The sequence below is a fragment of the Diuraphis noxia genome, unplaced genomic scaffold (genome assembly GCF_037042655.1).
Source record: "Diuraphis noxia isolate RWA-SAM2 unplaced genomic scaffold, SU_Dnox_SAM2 contig0003, whole genome shotgun sequence".
Taxonomy (NCBI): Eukaryota; Metazoa; Arthropoda; class Insecta; order Hemiptera; family Aphididae; genus Diuraphis; species Diuraphis noxia.
The window spans coordinates 63,664,677-63,683,710 of NW_028301713.1; the positions used below are offsets into that span (position 1 = coordinate 63,664,677).

General features: G+C 27.2%; 2 protein-coding genes across 4 annotated transcripts in view; one reads left to right on the forward strand and one right to left on the reverse strand.

Moving 5' to 3' along the window:
* Window positions 1-12,826, forward strand: part of LOC107162731 (arrestin domain-containing protein 3-like) — a 105,185-nt gene extending 92,359 nt beyond the window's left edge. For all 3 annotated transcript variants that reach the window (XM_089223005.1, XM_089223006.1, XM_089223007.1), the window contains 2 exons: window positions 7,507-7,621; window positions 8,908-12,826. In XM_089223005.1, the coding sequence (XP_089079131.1) occupies window positions 7,507-7,621; window positions 8,908-9,113 (321 nt within the window). In that variant the 3' untranslated portion in view covers window positions 9,114-12,826. The remainder of the gene's footprint in view (window positions 1-7,506; window positions 7,622-8,907) is intronic.
* A 1,128-nt stretch (window positions 12,827-13,954) lies between these two features.
* On the reverse strand, window positions 13,955-16,506 carry S (EGF receptor activation regulator Star). The gene is made up of 6 exons (XM_015509761.2): window positions 15,871-16,506; window positions 15,767-15,799; window positions 15,451-15,641; window positions 15,197-15,391; window positions 14,806-15,045; window positions 13,955-14,303 (listed from the first exon to the last, which is right to left on the reverse strand). Exons 1-6 carry the CDS (start codon window positions 15,992-15,994, stop codon window positions 14,127-14,129), a joined length of 960 nt encoding a protein of 319 aa, XP_015365247.2. The 5' UTR covers window positions 15,995-16,506; the 3' UTR covers window positions 13,955-14,126.
* Between the last annotated feature and the right edge of the window lie 2,528 nt (window positions 16,507-19,034).

The following is a 19,034-nucleotide window of genomic DNA, read 5'->3' on the forward strand; positions in this document are numbered from 1 at the left end:
GTATCGAATTGTAATGGATTAGTTTTTCCAATTAGTAATTTCAAGTAGATTATACGAGCCAAGGATAGTATATGACGCCCACTAAGAACTCGTGTCTCAGAATTCTCTTTACAATGTGCCCCACATTTTAAAGGAATGACGTATGTTTTATATTATACATACACAACATCTCTATTAAAAATAATAACAATACATTAATTTTTCAAATTATTATTTATATTGATCTATCGAATAAATTATTACAACAATTTCAATATATGTATATTTAAAAATATTAAAAATCAGTCCACCCCAAGGCAAATAGGCATTTTCGGCGGAACACTTGAAGGTTTATGAGGTTATTATTATATACAGTGTAATCTAATTTGAATATAAATGGATGACTCATTTTAAAATTTATTAAATTTTATAATGAGTAATAGAATATGAAAATCTAATGACAAAAACATGATTAAACATGAAATACTTTAATTTCAAAACTTATTATTTCAATAGGCACTTCAGTCTATAGCCAATTCATAAATTGCATACCTTTTTTTTTATTAGGTTACATAAAATGATAGATTTTGTGTTAGCACTGATGGTTTTGCAAATACGTAATCATTAGCTAATCAATCCTGCCTCGTTACCTTTCCAGTTACTATATACCCTTTATCTTCCAAGAATGTTCTTACACCATCGTCACCTTCTTTTACATGGAAAAATTCTAAAATTTAAATTTTTACAACATTGGATTTTCACTTTTAGCGATTTCCTTATTTTGGTGTAACTCTAAAACAAATTACCGCAGATACTTGAAATTTTTACTGAATGTTTATATAGGCGTTTTATATATTTGATAAAATTTTCAAAATATTTAGATTTGTTTTGAGCTGTTTACTGACATTTTAATTTTTCAACTTTTTTAGTTTTTTTTTCTATAAATATCGATAAAAATGTATTTGTTCGGTAGAAAAGCTTGAAAACTTAATACAAGGCTTCTAACACATTGTAACAATAGAAGTTAAAAAATATTAAAAATTCGTAGGCATGATTTTTTTTTATAAGCATTTAAAGTTCAAATTTTGACTAAATACGTAAAAATTACGGCAATGTTCAAATTATCTTAGATAGAAATTCATAAAAGTTTTTCTTTTTAATTCTAAGATTTGAAAATTTAATACAAGGCTCCTAACATATTTTTACAATAGAAGTTGAAAAAACATAGTCACAATTTTTTTTTATAAGCATTCAAAGTTTGAATTTTTACAACATATTATGTAAAAATCACGAAAATTCGTAAATTATTTTATGCTAGAAATTCATAAAAAATTTTCCTTTTATATCTAAGATTTGAAAATTTAATACAAGGCTCATTATATATTTTTACAATAGCAATTGAAAAATAAAAGAAATATATAGCCACAATTTTTTTTTTATAAGCATTTAAAGTTCAAATTTTGACAACATATGTAAAAATCACGAAAATTCGCAAATTATTTCAAACAAGAAATTCATAAAAATTTTTCTTTTTAAATCTAAGATTTGAAAATTTTTAATAATCTATAATATATCCTAGACAGATAAACCGTCTTCGCTCAGAATCGTTTTTTGTATACAATGATATAATATCATTGGATTCAAATTTAATTCCATCCATTACAGTAACCCACTTGTAATCTACTGTACAGCAGAGCGACATACACGACTTACCCGCTTTTTTTTTTTTATCAATAATTTATTAAATTTGCAAGAATAAAACAGCCGAGCGCTGCTAGTCAGACGGATTAGATTTTTATTATTCCCAATAGAAAATATGCTTGCATACTTCAGTTCAGTCTTGTAAAATTGTTAAGTATTCGAATAAATGCAATAATATGAATATGTATTCAAATCTTTTTTTAGAGTCTGAGCGGAGCGATGATAAATGTATTGATTTTACAATGATGTGTGTTTTTTAAAAATGCTTAGATTTTCTTCAACAGTATCTTTTTTGATAGGAAAATGAACCTATATGGTACTTTTGTGGTCAAAAGTAAAAAATTTCCTAGTAGTTTTCAAAAGCGCCGTGAAAAACAAATGAACAATTAAGGAAAAACCGGAATTTTTACGCAAACCCAATTTTGGTCAAAATCGATTTCGGTTTATGGTGTAATTCTAAAAAAATGTCCGTAGATACATGAAATTTTCACTGGTTGTTTATATTAACACTTTCTATATTTGATACAATTTTCAAAATATTTTGACTTGTTTTGAGCTGTTTACAGATATACTTAGTTTCCAACTTTGTTAGGTTTTTTTTTTTTGAATGTCAATAAAACTTTATTTGTTGAGTAAAAAAGCTTGAAAATTTAATATTCATATCCCCCCCCCCCCCATGACAAAAACCTAAATACGCCACTGGAGCACAGTGTGAGACTGTGCAGGGAATTGAATATTATATTTCATAGAATTTGAATTTATTAATACTAATGGTATGCAAATTTATTTTCAATTTTCTACATTAACATAAGTATATTTATAAAAAAGTCTTGAATATAACTTACTGTTATGTTACTTCAGATTGATTTCCGTGCCACTTGTTCTTGGTTGTCGAGACATTATACAAGTAAATCATGAGTAATATCAGTTTCAAATACAAACAATTTTCTTGAGTCAAAAATGTTGACAACTGGTTCATTGAAAATGTCATTAAATGTGAATGAGCACTTTCCGGTCACTTGACTTTAACCATATAAAACATTTCTAAAATCGAAAACTCCACTACCACGCCAGAGATTTGTGAAACATATTGAAGTTCACAAAACGGTTAACCGTGAACTCACAGGGGGTAGTCAATTAAGTAACTAAGCACAGCGAAAATGTGCAGAGAAATAATGAATATTATTTTTTAATATTATTTTGTGGATGTAAAAGAATATTAAAATTAAAATACTCTATTTTATGCCAAAAAATAATAGGGTGATTTACAAAAAAATTCTATTTATTATTTTATTAATAAATACTAACAGAAATAATTATTGTACCTTGGCATAATATGAAACAGAAAAAAAAAGAAACGAACATAATATTATAATAACACGTAAATTATAAATATTAAGCTGAAAAAACCATTGAATCCAAACTTTGTAATAATTCTAGTTTTATTAATTTTTATTACTGGGTCATGAATATAATGAATATTCATCTTCGAAAGCTACCTAGGCCATTAGTGTTACATGACATGTAATTTTGTAATAATTCTATAATTTTATTAAAAATGATAACAATAAATTTATTTTTCAATTATTTATATGGGTGCATAAATTACTAAAATAATGTCTATATTATGCACTTCTAAAAACACAAAAAGTATGCAAACCTTATAAATCAAACATGTATTTATTTTATGACGTAGCGCTTGGAGGTATATTGAGTTATTATATACACCTCATTTAAATTAAAATTGATAGCTCGAGTGAGTTATTACTTAAATATTTCGTACGCTTAAATTATATTATACTTACATGTGCTTATCTTGATATGTACCTATACAAGTCCGGACCGTCTAATGCTCTACAGATTTATTTTTAATGAATAATTAATTGATTTAGCTGCTAGATTATGCCTAAGCCCGAGATCTCAAAATACAGCGATGCCTCGATCCGTTGAAATAAAATAATATTTATTCACAGGTATAATTATTGTTGTAGAATGATTGATTCTTTTCCCACAACATACAAGTCAAAACAGTCAAAATCTTCGTCAGAAGGCCAAGAATACGGTTTTTGTACAAAAAAAAAATGTAGGAATAGATCATATATACTATTATTATAAGTATTATGAGGTATGACAACATGTATTGTTTAAGGCGATAAGAGATCTGCCTCCATATTGTCCCTGCTTACACCTCCCCCCACCGTTTGACTTTGTAAGGATGGTTCGACATATACCGATATCATTTGCATCACTGATTAATGATTAGGTATATTATATTATATTAGTATTTATTATTATGGAATAGTTTGATTTGGAGAATTTAATTTAAATTTAATTTCTGTACAGTAACTTTCTTTTAAATTAGTAGTAAGAGTTCAATAATAACTAATATTGCAAATCATAATTTAAAATATTGATTGTTAAAAATAAAAAGCACACACCATTGTAAAACTAATGTGTTAATCACTCGGAATCTAAAATAATAGTTCAGCTAGGTACTTCAAAAAGAAAAAAAATACATATCTATAGGTAGATATTATTTAATTGAACGTGATCGTATTTAATATTAATTAATTAATGATTTTCAATAACAATTTCGAAATAAGATAAAGTTCTTAATAACATATTTTGTATTTTTTACTTAAAATCATATTTTAATAGGAATAGGTACATTTATTGATTTTTCATTACAATAAAATCCGTTTCTTAGTGATTGTATACATAAATCAAAAATTTGACATAACATCAAATTTAATCAGAATTTTAAAAATAAATTCACAGTTTGATCAAAAAAGTTTTTGCCATAATTTAAAAGGTGATGAGATGTACTCTACTGAATAATACAAACAGGTGACCCCAAAATCATCCCAAATAAGCATATTGACAGCTAAACAAATAGGTACCACTATACCAAGTACCTATTATGGGATAATTTTATTCAGGTGTAGTAATAATTCAAATTCCGTGATACACTTATATACATTTGATCAATAGTAAAAAAGCATGGACTTTGTGCAAGTACAGTTTCACTCATATTAGAGGAAATGCAATTTTTTTTTAATACATACCTCTTTAATGTTCAAATTAGTACGAAATTAGACTTTTAAACGAAGATATAAAATCCATGTAAATGTACTTTTAGCAACTGTGTAAAGTATAGATGGTATCAAGTTCCATTAAAATTTGTTCTATTATGTTACCTACTTTAAAAAATGAAATTATATATTGCATTTTTTGGGAATTTTAGCATAAGAGTAACTCTGTAATGCTTATTTTACAGTTCATTTAGATGTTTGTGGATTAAATCCACAGCCTTAATAATAATATGGAATGAGACATGAGTAATGACATAGTACGTGTAGTACTTCGTACCTATAAATGGGCTATAGTTAGTTGTTACTTGTTTTTATTATTATATATGTGTAATAATTGTGTGTCCTATATGGTATATAGTATATACAGTTGCAACGCCAAGTTCTATTGATCCTAATATTGCTGTATTCTAAAAATGTAGATATGTATGTCATATTATGATGATATAATATTATACGTCATATCTGTGGACCGTGAATCCAATATTGCATAATAAATAATATGTATAAAAATTTAAATTTAAAGTAAAGCGTAAGTTATGAAAAAATGTGTGCCTCCTTCCACCAGATGTTTGTTATAGATCCGACCCTGATTTAATACACATAGGTGTTCAACGATATAAAACTGATAAACAAACAAAATTCAAATGACCATTTATTGAAAATTTACGCGATCATATAACACTATATTATTATAGTCGCTCTGTAGTTTTTATTGACGTAAATCATTTTGTGCACAATTCCAAAACAAAAAAAAGTTGACAAGTAGATGGCGATGGAAAAGTACTAAAGTGTAATTTACTATTGTTCTATTGTTTTACTATGTGAAATTTCATCCGGAATGCTACAGCTCATGTTAAGGTCAAGCATTATAATATAAGTAATATTATAAACTATAATGGTTCTATATATTAAGGCTATATAACACAGAATTTTTTTTTGTGATGGGGGGAGGGGGGGCAGGGGATCATCAAAATTTTGTTTCGTAAAAATGTTAATACTTTAAGTTCGATCTAAGTTTAAGCTATTTTACATACATTGTATGTATATAATAACGTCCAAAAGTCTACTATAGGCTATATAATGAGAGATAATTATTAATAAATGAATAAACTCAAAACGATAGACCCTTGTGGCCTCGACCATAGAGATAAATCTGGTATAATGATCGCGATTTGGTGACAAATGTACTCGTATAGATTTATATTTTATATACATATAGTATTTCATATTTAGAATAGGTACTTATCGGTAATAATAATTGTAAAAATGTATCTTTTTATTATTATTCGAATACGTTATTATTAGTTGAACAAATTACATTACATAGGAATAAGGAACTTGATTTCATAATACTCGACAATCAAACATAATATACACCATTGCAATATGGAATACTGTTTTTAAACTTGTTGATTTGAATTCGTTACAAATCCAACATCATATTTTAAAAGGATTTGGACTTTTTAAAATTAAAAATTGTTGTTTTATACTACCACGAATTCTATAAAAATTACAAATGGAGATTTTAAAATTAATTCTTATGGTATATGCAGAGGTAGCATCGATCTAATGTACTTTTATCGGTGAATATTTGAACACGTTTTCAAACATTAATTGGATAACACTCAATCGGCACTAAATCTTTCGTTTAAAAACAGAATAAACGTCAATATATAACATAAATATGTCATCTATATATGGTAAAAGTGAAAAGCTATTCGTCGTCAATCAATCGCAAAAACGGCTCGACCAATTTGGTTCATTTTTTTTTTAAGTTCTTCATAGTCGAAATAAGTTTTGTACAGAAAGAAAAATTGGAAAACTACCCCGTAAAAAGTGCTCACATAAGGATTAAGAGATTTACACGGGAAAACGAAAATTTTTTTTGTTTATAAATTTCGTATTGCATTAGTTTTTTTCTTAGTACCTATCTTATATATTATAAAATATGTGTGAACTAAGGTAGGAATAACACTAAGACTATAAGATACTCCTACATAGGGATATATTTTATATTTGTTTACGGGCGAAGTCGAGTTATACAACTAAACATGGATATTTCAGGGTTATCCGGAGTTAATAGACTCAAAAACAACTTCCAACACAAGTTAAATCTGTATATAGGTTTTTTTATATTTATTGATATTCAGCCCGGAAACTATTATAGACTATGGCTATTAACTTTTGAAAGGATTATGGGGTTGGTTTGTATGTGTGGCAGAAATGTTCCACTAAGAACCGATCCAAGGGGTGGTCACCCAACTATGAACTAGAAGCAACGATCAGTGCTGAAACTAAGAGCACAGCAACAGTGATTGAAGCTAGACATCGAACCACACCAAGCCAGAATATAGGTTTCTCGAGACCTATATGGTATTTGTATTATATTTTTTCAACCCCTAGGGTAGTTAAATAATAGCTCACGCACATGCATTTTTTTCAGCTTAAAAAAAAAATTTTTTTTTTGTTAATTTATATATGTTTGCAATTGGTTATAAACTATATTACCTGCTATTATAATTTTATTAGTATAAATGTGAGTACCTATACCTACAATCCTTTACAAATTTATTTATAAAATCACAAATCTTTGGCACGGGCAACGCAGGGGCAGCTATTACATTATAATTGTATTACTCATTCAATAGATCCAGAAAATTGTCACTTTCAATTAAAATATTTATTCCTCAGTGTACTTTTATTATATATTATGATTATGTTTACTTGCTTACAGGTCTGCGTGGATTTGGGTAAGGGAGACGAAGACCTCAACATAACGTTTCCGATAACAATAGCAACTGTGCCGTTCAGGATACCAAACTGTAACAAGACTCCTCAAATATTTTACAGTAAGTATTTAGGTATATATCATGTACATAATATTAATGTTAGACATTACCTAGTTTAATTACCAAGTACTGTTTGGTCACTATAACCTACAGAAGTGTATTTGGTGCGGGGATATAGGGATTAATAATCTTGTAAATAGGTACCTACCTCAGATATACGTCTCCACTCACTTGACCGTTTTTATCTGTATCTATCGCATGTTTTTATGACTTATTAGTTATTACTATTTAAACTCACATTTTTTTACTCTTTCGTTAAAAAGTAAAATCTGATACCGTATCAAATTCATAATTACATATTGTAATAACAATTGTATTGGGTATATCATACAATCATCTGAGTATCTGACTATACAACCAATCCATAGCCATAGAATTCAGTGTTAGTAAGACTTATTTCAGAACTACTCTAAAAGAAGTTAGACCATTCTAAATAAAAAGAATATTGCTAGTAGTTAATTGGTTTTAATTTTTGGTTTTACAGTTTTAGACCATAATTACACATTGCCTTTTACTATATGTCGTCTATTTACCAGAAAATTACAAATTAAGGTTGGAAATTTAACAAAAGAACTGGGGTGAAAAAATAGTTAGTTACAATTTTTATTATAATATATTATAGATCGTCTATAAATTATAATATGATGGAACGTAATAAAAATGAAAAAAAAAATAAGTAAATTATATACCTAACCGCACAGTGTCAGATTACACGTAGCCACGTGGGTACGAGAGGCCACATTATGTGTTATCCTCACATTATATACCAATAGAATATATTAGATTATATAATTACTCCGTCAATCGATTAGAATATTGTTCGACCATTTTATTCCTTTTAAACTGAAGCGCATTTCAATCGGAAAAAAGTTAAATGTATAATGGAAATAACATAACAACTGTTTCGGATTGACGTGGACTGTATTTATGAATAAATGAATTAACGCACCTTTTAAATAATGACTGTTTTTATATCAAATAATTGAAATTTCAGAGTCGCTCGCACACGTTATTATATCGAGTTAAAATCGCGACTAAAAGAGAAAATACAAAAAGGTGACCGATAAGCTCATAGCTTCGCGTACAATAATGACACACATATTATATATAACACAATATAAATGATAAGACAAAATCAAACGCCATAGTTGCCGAGGCTTAATTCAAATAAAAAATAAAAAATCAAACGAACAGTATTTACGATTAGAGCTTCAACAACAATTACTATATACACGTGCACCGAGAATCTACCAATATTTGTAATATTTGTGTGTATCGTTACACAGGTGTTGCGTGCGACCACGTGGAGGGCGGTAGGTACATCGGACCAGAGTTTTTGCTCGGTGGACATGTTTACGATGGGTCGCAAACCGAACAGATCGTCTTGTACCGGCCGGTGTACGTGAGCGTACGTCAGCCGAACTGCAACTCGGCATCAGCGGCTGCGGCGGCGGCTACGGTGGCTGTGCCAACAACGACGACGGCCACGTGAATACGGATGCAAATTCAACGGCGGCGCGTTTATCGATTCATAATTATTATTGTTAAGTTTATAATGTAGTTTATTATTTCTCCAGTCGATGGAGAAAAACGATAGATCCGTCGTGCATTTATTGTGCATGCGTGTTTGTTGCACGTCGACGTCGCGAGAGCGAAGAAAAAACAATTAAATTGTAGTATAGACTTGCCATTCTATATTGTTATTCGCTTAAAATTTCTATCAAAAAGAAATACAAGTGATAAATTATGTTTCCTAATATTTTTTTTTTTTTAAACACAGTAAACATAATAAAACATACCTAAAACATTTTGTAACCCTCTCAATACTACAAAGAAAGTGCCATGAAAGAAAATAAGTACCAACCCTTTAAACTTTCTTCGAAATTGGTGGTGTAACTCTATAATTTTTTTTTTTTTATTGAAACAACGTTTTTATATTTACTATTTGAATTTAGATGTTATACGACAAGTAAATTTGATGATATTTGATTGACGGGAATGGGAAGTCACCAGTGGCGACACCCCGTGAAAAGCAATTTAAGAAGAAAGTAGGTCTCTATAGTTTATGCCAGTTCCTTTTCAAGCGACTGGATGGATTACCTGGAATTTGATTGGATAATAGTTGAGTGATTGTAGAATTTGAATGAGTACTGAATGTCTTGGGTGTGTTTTAGGTGATCATAGCAAGATTATTTAACGTTGGAATTCAGATGTATTTACGAAGTGATTCATTAGTAATATACTATGGAACACCTGATATTAATCGTAAAGATAGAGTGGAATTCCTGTATTGTTCTAGTATTTAATGCTTCGACTGATCCCCAAAATTGAATGCCATAGACCATATTTACCACACATGAGTCTTAAAAGAGCCATACATATTGTTCTTTTGGTTTTTAATATAAGAGCTTTGAGCGGAGTAAGGGTCTAAGAAGGTGAAGTCTCGAGTATTGAGAGCTTTACGCTTGTTTTTTAAGTGGGGACCCCATGTAAGACGTTCTTCAAGAATTAAACCCAGATGTTTAGTTTACGTAGAAGATGGAATTTGTGCATTGTCGATGAAGGTTGTGGAAATTCCAAAGATCGGAACTCTATATAATATACCGTATATCCCAAAAACAGGGTACACTTCATTACTCATTACCCTGTAAATATATTTCAATTCTATTTGCGGGACATTAAACTAAACTAATCGATCATAAATTTCCATGACTTAAAATTGTTTTAACCCATATATTTTGCGCATGCGCAACAAAAATTCATTTGTTTTAAGTGGCAACCCCTATTTAAAATATCATTTTCGGATTGATTGATTTTTTTTAATGAATTTTGATGAATTAACTTATATTGTAAACTCAAAATTGGCTAAATTAAAGCTATAGGTATAATTTAAAAATATTATTAAATTTGAATACTTATTTATTTATTTTTAATTGTTCGGATTATTTACTATTTATTAATTACATTTTATTATTACACAATTATAAAATAACATAATTTAAATAAGTATTTTTAAGAAACAAAATTCTAAATTTCTTATTTTTTTTAACAATACTATAGATTTTTATTAACAGAAATTATAAACATAAACTAATCAATAAATTGTTCGAAAGTTCCTCCGTTGTGTAGAATTTGTAAGTAGTTAAATCGACATTTTCGAACATGTGTAACAATAAAATGAAATAATAATTTACAGATAGTAAATAATTTATTTTTTATTTATTTGGTTACAATAGGGTGCTTTAAAGTAAATAATACAAAAAATTAAAAAAAAAATTTAATTTAATAAGATTTTTAAATTATACCTATACCTATAATTTAGATGATTTTGATTTTATAAAAAAAGGCAATTTATCAAAATGTCTTGAAGAAATCAATCAATCCAAATATTATATTTAAAATAAGGGTTGCCATTTAAAAAAGTTAAAAAAAATTTAAGTCATAGGAACTTGTGATTGATCAATCTAGTTTAATGTCCTGCAAACAGAATTGACAGAGTAATGAGTGATAAACTGTATCCTGTTTCTTGGAACATGTGGTATAATAAAATGTATTTATTGAATAACAAACAATTAACTAAATATAACTTTTATTATAAAAAAAAATCTTAATAGCAATGCATGTCGGACTAAGTTGACCATTAGTAATTTGAGAGATTGAAAAACACTCAATCTCAATAAATAAGTGCAAAATTTGGTGCTTATTGTAGGATAAGTAGTCTCAAAGTTAAAAAGCTCTATACACTACAACTACACCAATATACATTTATTTATATCTATATGCATATTATTTTTTAGCCCTTCTGAATAAATTAAAATATTGTATTTCATAATTTAATAATTACTGTCGTAGGCAAACGGTAACAGTGTAACACTAGATTAATAATATTATACAATAAACACTATTATACGGTCATACAGGTTGCAATCATGCGCTAATAAGATGCAATTTACATTCCTCCCAATCCTGTTATTACTTCCAAACAAAGAAATTTTAAAAACCCTTGGCCAACATTTGTTGGTAGGGGGAAGTTAATTTCAAAGATGTGTTAAGCCATCCCAAATTCAGACCCTACAAGTCTTCCAATTCATAATTTGCATTACTATTTCTTTTACACTATATGGTATGTATTTAATTGCACACTTTAAAACTGAATCACTAAAATCAATTTACCACATAACATAAACAATTTTATTCCAAATAACAGACTCAATAACAGTATGATAGAAAGTATAGGTTAGGTAAATTAAATTTTTGGTAAACAAATCTTTTTTTTGAAAAACAAAATACCACTTATTAAAATAATAAGCTTAATTAGTGGATTAGAAGAAGCTAATAAATGTTGATGATTACATAATTATACTAACATTTGCAAAAGTCAAGAGAATTTTGTCGAAGATAAAGTTAAATTATATTAAGAATGTATCCTAATTTAATCAAACTATTATAATATTGTATTGCGTTGATACTTGTTAGACATTATTCACATAACAATCATAGATTATTTGGGGAATGGTAGTTTGGCCTTACATATTTTAAGATGAAAATATTCTTAATTTAGTCCTACCAGATTAAAATAAAAATTACTTAATACTGTTATATTAGTTAGATTTATAAGGTACTAATATTATATCAAAAATTTCAAAATTTTAAGTCTATGTTATACAAATAAAAATCATCCTAGCACTTCATGTGTAATTTACATTAAATATGAAAATAATGTATTATGTTATGTGCCTATAATTACATAAATTAAATTAAAATTTACCAACAAAATATGTTATAATATAACGTTAAGTTTGATTGAATTTTTAAAATGTTTTACCTATGTTCAATTAATAAACCAATGTATTTATTTAAATTGATGAACTATACCAGTATTGTAACTTGTAACTATGATTTTTACAGTAAAACACCTCTACTGCAATTCTTATTTTAACAAACAAAGCATTTCATTGTTAATCTTTGGTCAATTAGAATGTATTTAATTCTTGTTATATTTATAAAACTGTCAACCATTTTCACAACTCTAAAAATATCAACAATAATAAAAAATGGCGTGTATAAAATTTAGTATTTTAGTGTTTGTATTTGTGCTATGAGTGTGACAATTGAGTAAACTACATTTTAATATAACTATGTGTAGAAATATAATAATGATTTATTGATTTATAAATAAAAACAATTATTCTGATCTAAAATAAATTTGTGTCTTGTAAATGTATTTAATTCAGAAAACTATAAAAACAAATAACAACACTAATGTATAAACATTAAAATACAAAGTGAATAATATATTATTAAATGTATTAAAAATAAATGAGTATGATACTTAATATTGAATCTAAACATTTTGTTTGATGTCATAGGGGTTAAATTAATTAATAAATAGTAATGAAGATTGAAGAGTATCTAGTCAGGTATTTAAGAAGTATTATAAAAAATAGAAGTGGAATAATTAAACAAATGTATAGGCAAAAAAAATACAGGTTATAGAAATAATACCTATCTTAATCTATGTTCAAACATTTAATAATAGTTCAGTACATGACATTATTAAAACTAAAATGTAAAAAAATACTTTTTAAACATATTTTAAATGAAATAAAATGAAAATAGGTTTGACAAGTAAATACACTTTAACAGTAGCATATTTTTCTATTCACAAAAAAATTGTGTTATTTGTTGCGTGATAAACTAAATATTATTTTATTTTTTAATATAAGAATTTAAGAATTAAAGAGCAATTATCAACAGAATATTGAGACTGTATGGGACTAAGCACTCTTCTAACTTCAGCACAAGTATCATTAAATTAAATAAGTAAAAAATAAAATATTTTCTTTAAAAAAATACAAAAATACATTTTATAAATGATCTATTAATTTCTAAAGAAAAGAATACAAGAAGTTATTCTTATTTGTTGAGATTCTGCTAAGGTTTAAAAGTAGCATACAGTTTGTTAAGATAAAATTTGTAGTATAAAATCCAAGTCATATAACTCTCATAAATGAAATTGTTAAGAAGCAACTACAATATTAATAGTTTTGTTAAGACTTAAAATATAATCATCTGAACAAAACTTATGATTGGCAATGCCAGAAAAAAAACATTACATAAGGGTTACAAATTATGATACTATTTGAGATAATGAGTCTTTATCATAATAAGTTTTAAACATATTTTTGTTGATAGTATAAGTTTCATTGCTCGGCATTTCCAACATGAAATTACAAAATATAATTCAAATGGAAAACTAAATTTAAAAATAGTTGTGGAAATTTCTGTAATTGTTAATTAGAATTTTTAAATGCCATAACAACTACGAGTATATAACAAAATAAATGACTCATGTTAATATATATTTTGTAATAAATAACTAATACAATCTGAAAATGTATTTACACATCCTGATTAAACATGAAATACTTTAATTTCAAAACTTAATATTTCAATAGGCACTTCAGTCTATAGCCAATTCATAAATTGCATACCTTTTTTTTTATTAGGTTACATAAAATGATAGATTTTGTGTTAGCACTGATGGTTTTGCAAATATGTAATCATTAGCTAATCGATCCTGCCTCGTTACTTTTCCAGTTACTATATACCCTTTATCTTCCAAAAATGTTCTTACACCATCGTCACCTTCTTTTACATGGAAAAATTCTACTGATAAAGTCTATAACAAAAAAATATAAGTCAATTTTTCTTATTATGCATAATAGTTATACTAATAACATTAAGACAATGCTACATCCGCATGTATTGTATGTATCTGTTGTTTCAAATATACAATAAAAAAAACTGTTTTGTGCAGAAAAGAAACAAGAAGGCATAAACAAAGAAACAAAATTTTCACCACTTAAAAAGGAGAACTTTGGCTGTGAAATGTTGTTTTTAATTTTTAAATACCAAAACTAAAAAAGAGTTATTCAAGTTGGAAAAACACAAAAAATAATGTATTTTGAAACAATAAGAACTTTTTTTGTGTAAGTGATAGAATAAAAACAATATTTTACAAATTATGTTTTCAAATATATGCCACCTTAGTTTGTACTCTTATCTACTACAACTGCCCGAGTGATTCTGTTCCTTACAATCCAATTTATGTCGTGTTTTACATTTGTAAAGCAAAAACCACACAATATGCAGGTGTAGCATCTACCTAATACTGAACTTACTCTTATATCGATCTTATCAAATGGAATAGTTTTTAATACATTCAATTCTGAACCTTCGACATCTAAGCTGAAATAATCTATGACTGTTACATTTAATGCTAATAGATATGTATAGAATGGAAAACATTGTACATTAACAACAGATGACTTTTTTTCCCCAAAATCATTGGATATTACTTCGTCTTCTACAACCTCATCATTTGCTATTCGACCCATATTACTACGTTGAAGAAAAGAAACCTAAGAAAACAAAATAACACAAGTGTATCTATTTAAGATAAAATACAATAACCATTTATCACAAAATAAAATTATTATTATTATTAATACATCAACTTATAGTTACTAAATTTCAATATTATATACAAAATATCAATTTGTTAAAACTTACGATTTCAGGATAAGGATTGACACTAAGACAAGTAGGTGATAAATATGCTCTACGACCCTTGTTTAACATTTTCACAAAATTTAAAGGATCTGCTTCAATAAGCAATCCCGTCCAACCATAATAACGTTCAAAGTATAATGTATTAGATCTTGTTTCACCATCCAAAGCTCCGCATTCAATAAAAAAACCTCCTTTCTAAAATTAAAATTAACTATTAATAACCATTCAAATTTTTTATATTCATGTGTTATTACTGTATAATCGATGATCTTGGTTATTTCAGCAGCTTGTCCCATAGATGGATCTCTTAACGACATGTCATTTAAATTATAACGATTTCTACGGCCTTTATTTTCTTCAATAGGTTTGACTAGGTATTTCTCTCGTAATTTTCTCACAAGATCTGTGTTATCCATGGATACTTTTGGACCGTTCAAATCATTATCTACAAATATTAAGAACTATAAATAAAGATAGTAGGTACTGAATAGATTTATTCAACCATAAGATTTCATCTTGAGTTTAATAACATTAATTGCAGGCAACTTTGTTATCAATTTGTTTTCTTACCATTAGGATATTTGTAAAAAATCTTGAATATTTCTGAAAAATGAAAAAGGTTATATATAATCAACTAGTGGATTTCTACTCGATATTGATGTTTTTTTAACTACCGTCATATTGCTTCACATCGATTTCTGTTCCACTGTTCTTGGATGTCAAGATATTAAACAAGCAAACTATGAGTAGAGCCAGCACCAAATACAAACACAATTTTTTAGTCATTCGTTTCATCATGACTATAATTTGTTAACTTATCCTTCTGGTCACTTGACTTCAACCACATAAAATGTTCCTAAAGGTGAAAATTCCACTACCATGCCGGAGTTTTATGAAATATTATAACACTGAAGTTCATAAGTCGATACTGATGAAATAAAAACGGTTAATCTGACGGTGGTCAATTTGCTAGCTGAGCGCCGTGAGACTGTGCAGGAAATTGAATACTATTTTATAGATGAAATATGAAAAAGAATATAACTATGAAAATACTTCATTTTTAAGAAGAAAAAGAATAATATGTATAAAATTATTTCGTAGAAAAATAAAATATTAATAATAATCAGTAATCACTGTATAGGTCATAACTCATAAGTGATAACAATTTTGTTAACGGCACGGACTAATAGCATTTTCACCACACTGCACTGACTGTACCGGTGCAATTTTTATGTTTTATCGGCATGATTAATAATTAATATATACAGAGTGGACTTTTTTATGTTTCACCTCAATGCACTACGCCAGATTTTTGCACTCGGTGCATTCAGCATTGATATTTGATAATTGGACGAGCAGGCTACTGGAGCTTGCTCGTGCATCTTATCATTATCATGATAAGTATTAAGTACCACAATAATCATTAATCATTAAATATTTTATTATCTTTATATATCAGTGATAAGGGTAGATTTTATGTTTTATCCAGGGACTAAGATATATTTCTATATATATTATATATAATATATTATTATTATATTAGAATTATATTATATTATAATTATTATCTAAACATAATATTTTTTTAAGTATTTTGATTCATAAAAATCGAATTTTGGACGAGTAGTGTATGAGTTTTAAATATTTAAAGTTTAGATTGGCAGAGTGGAGTGGTACGGGGTTATCCCGCAAAATGTTTGTTCACTACTCTGCTTGTCTAAACTTTAAATACTTATAAGTTATAACTCATAAACTACTCGTCCTAAATTCGATTTTTATGAATCAAAATATTTAGAAAAATATACTGCTTTGGAATATGAAATTAAAACTATGTTGTCATTAAAAAAAGAAAAAAACTTAAAAAATGATAAGGATAAAAAATATTTAAAAAATATTATTTTTTAATAAAAAAGTTGGTTTTTTAATAACTTGAAACTTTGTAAAAAAATATTTTTAAAAAGTCAATACTTTTTTAAATAATGAGTGTTCTTTGATAAATCAATCACCCTGTATATATTTTATATATTATATACATATATATATATATATATACATCCATATATTAGTCCGTGATTTCATCTATTCAAGGTAATTAGAAACTAATCTATAAACCTTGTCATCAGCCTGCTATTATACACCGTCCAGCCTGCAATAGGACGATTATCAGGAACTGTACCAGACCAGTGGGCAGTGACACCTTGGTGCAATAGTGCGGTATGGTCATTGATTAAATATACATATGTATTAAATATTAATATTATTGTATATTTAATCAATATTCAATGGTCGAATTATGTATTGTAAATCACTGACTTCCACGGATTAAGATATCCGTGCTGACTTCTTATACCAGCTAGATAAGGTACCCTAATCAAGGTGCAGTCATGAGAGTAATCCATGGCTTAAGATAGGTTACGAAACTACCTATTATAAGTTATAAGTGTTATAACTACACAACAGAAATGATGCCCAAAGATTCTCGCATATAAACAGCTGATGGTTTGTGTGAGAATAGTAGCTATATAGCGTTCTTACGGCCAAAAACAATTTTATTTATAATCAATGTTATCTTTAAACATTTACCCGCGAATTATTGGATATTTGGCATGACAAATTATATATTATTATTATAATATTATTTGTCATGATATTTACTGTTTAGGAGGGTAAAGTTAATTTAATATTATTTCTTTCATAAATGTTTATTTTTAATGTTAATGTTAGTTTTTAATTAAATCTGCAAGTACTTAGCTCGACGACTACGCAAATAATCTAAGTGTGAGGTATGCATAAAAAATTTAAAGTGTGATAGTAATTTAGGTATGGAATCAGAGTTGGTAAATTTAAAAAATAAAAGATTTTTAACTCATCCTTGTTTACAAAGTTTCTTTTAATAAAAAAAAAAAAAAAAAACTCATCCTAGTGGTAAATTATATAAAATATTAAAAGTATTGGAAAATTGCTTTTGTAAACATGCAAGTGCTGGTGATGTTTTTGAAAATACTTATAATGAATTTTTTTTCATGTAACAAGCCTGACATTTTCATGTTCTATTCATAAATATGAAATCATAACAGATATCTTCACGATATATATATAACAATGCATATGAGGCAATTTACATACGTTGAAAATCAAAAATAAAATAAAATTAATAAAGCCAAAAAGAAACTTTCAAAACTTGTATCCAGTTAGGTTAATAAATGTTTAAAAAATGTGTTAATAAATGTTTTATATTATCATTTATCCGTGTTATACTTTTATATTTATGTAAAAAATCAAAAAAAATCTTAAAATATTGTTTTGTTTACTGGATAAGTTAAAACTAAAATAGGTACATGGCAAAATTCAAAAAGTATCGTATAAAATTATAAATAAAGCTATATAGTACCGTATGGAGCGCAGTGTATCATTTTCGCTGGTATCCGAGGATTGACAAACTAGAGCCTCAATAATCACAGCTGCGTTTCGTAACTTGTTTATATTAACAATTCTTAAGCCATGGAGTAATCCAAGACTGTGCGATGTGGAGAAGATAAGGTGAAAACACTCGGCTTGGCCAGGCGAAAAAAAGTGGCTTACTTTTCGATGGCAATTTTTTAGTTAAAATAAAATCCACCGAGAGCATCACAACCTTCGAAGGCATGTTATTTTAATAATGACATTAGCCAATATACAGTATAATAGTTAAATTTAAATATCCTGTAATAGTTCATACAATTTGTATACATAAAACATTTTAAAGTATATGTTTATTTGCCATATTAATATATTATAGGCTTTTTATTATTATGAGTGTTATGCCTTAGTGCTTTAAAAATAATCATAAAAATATTTT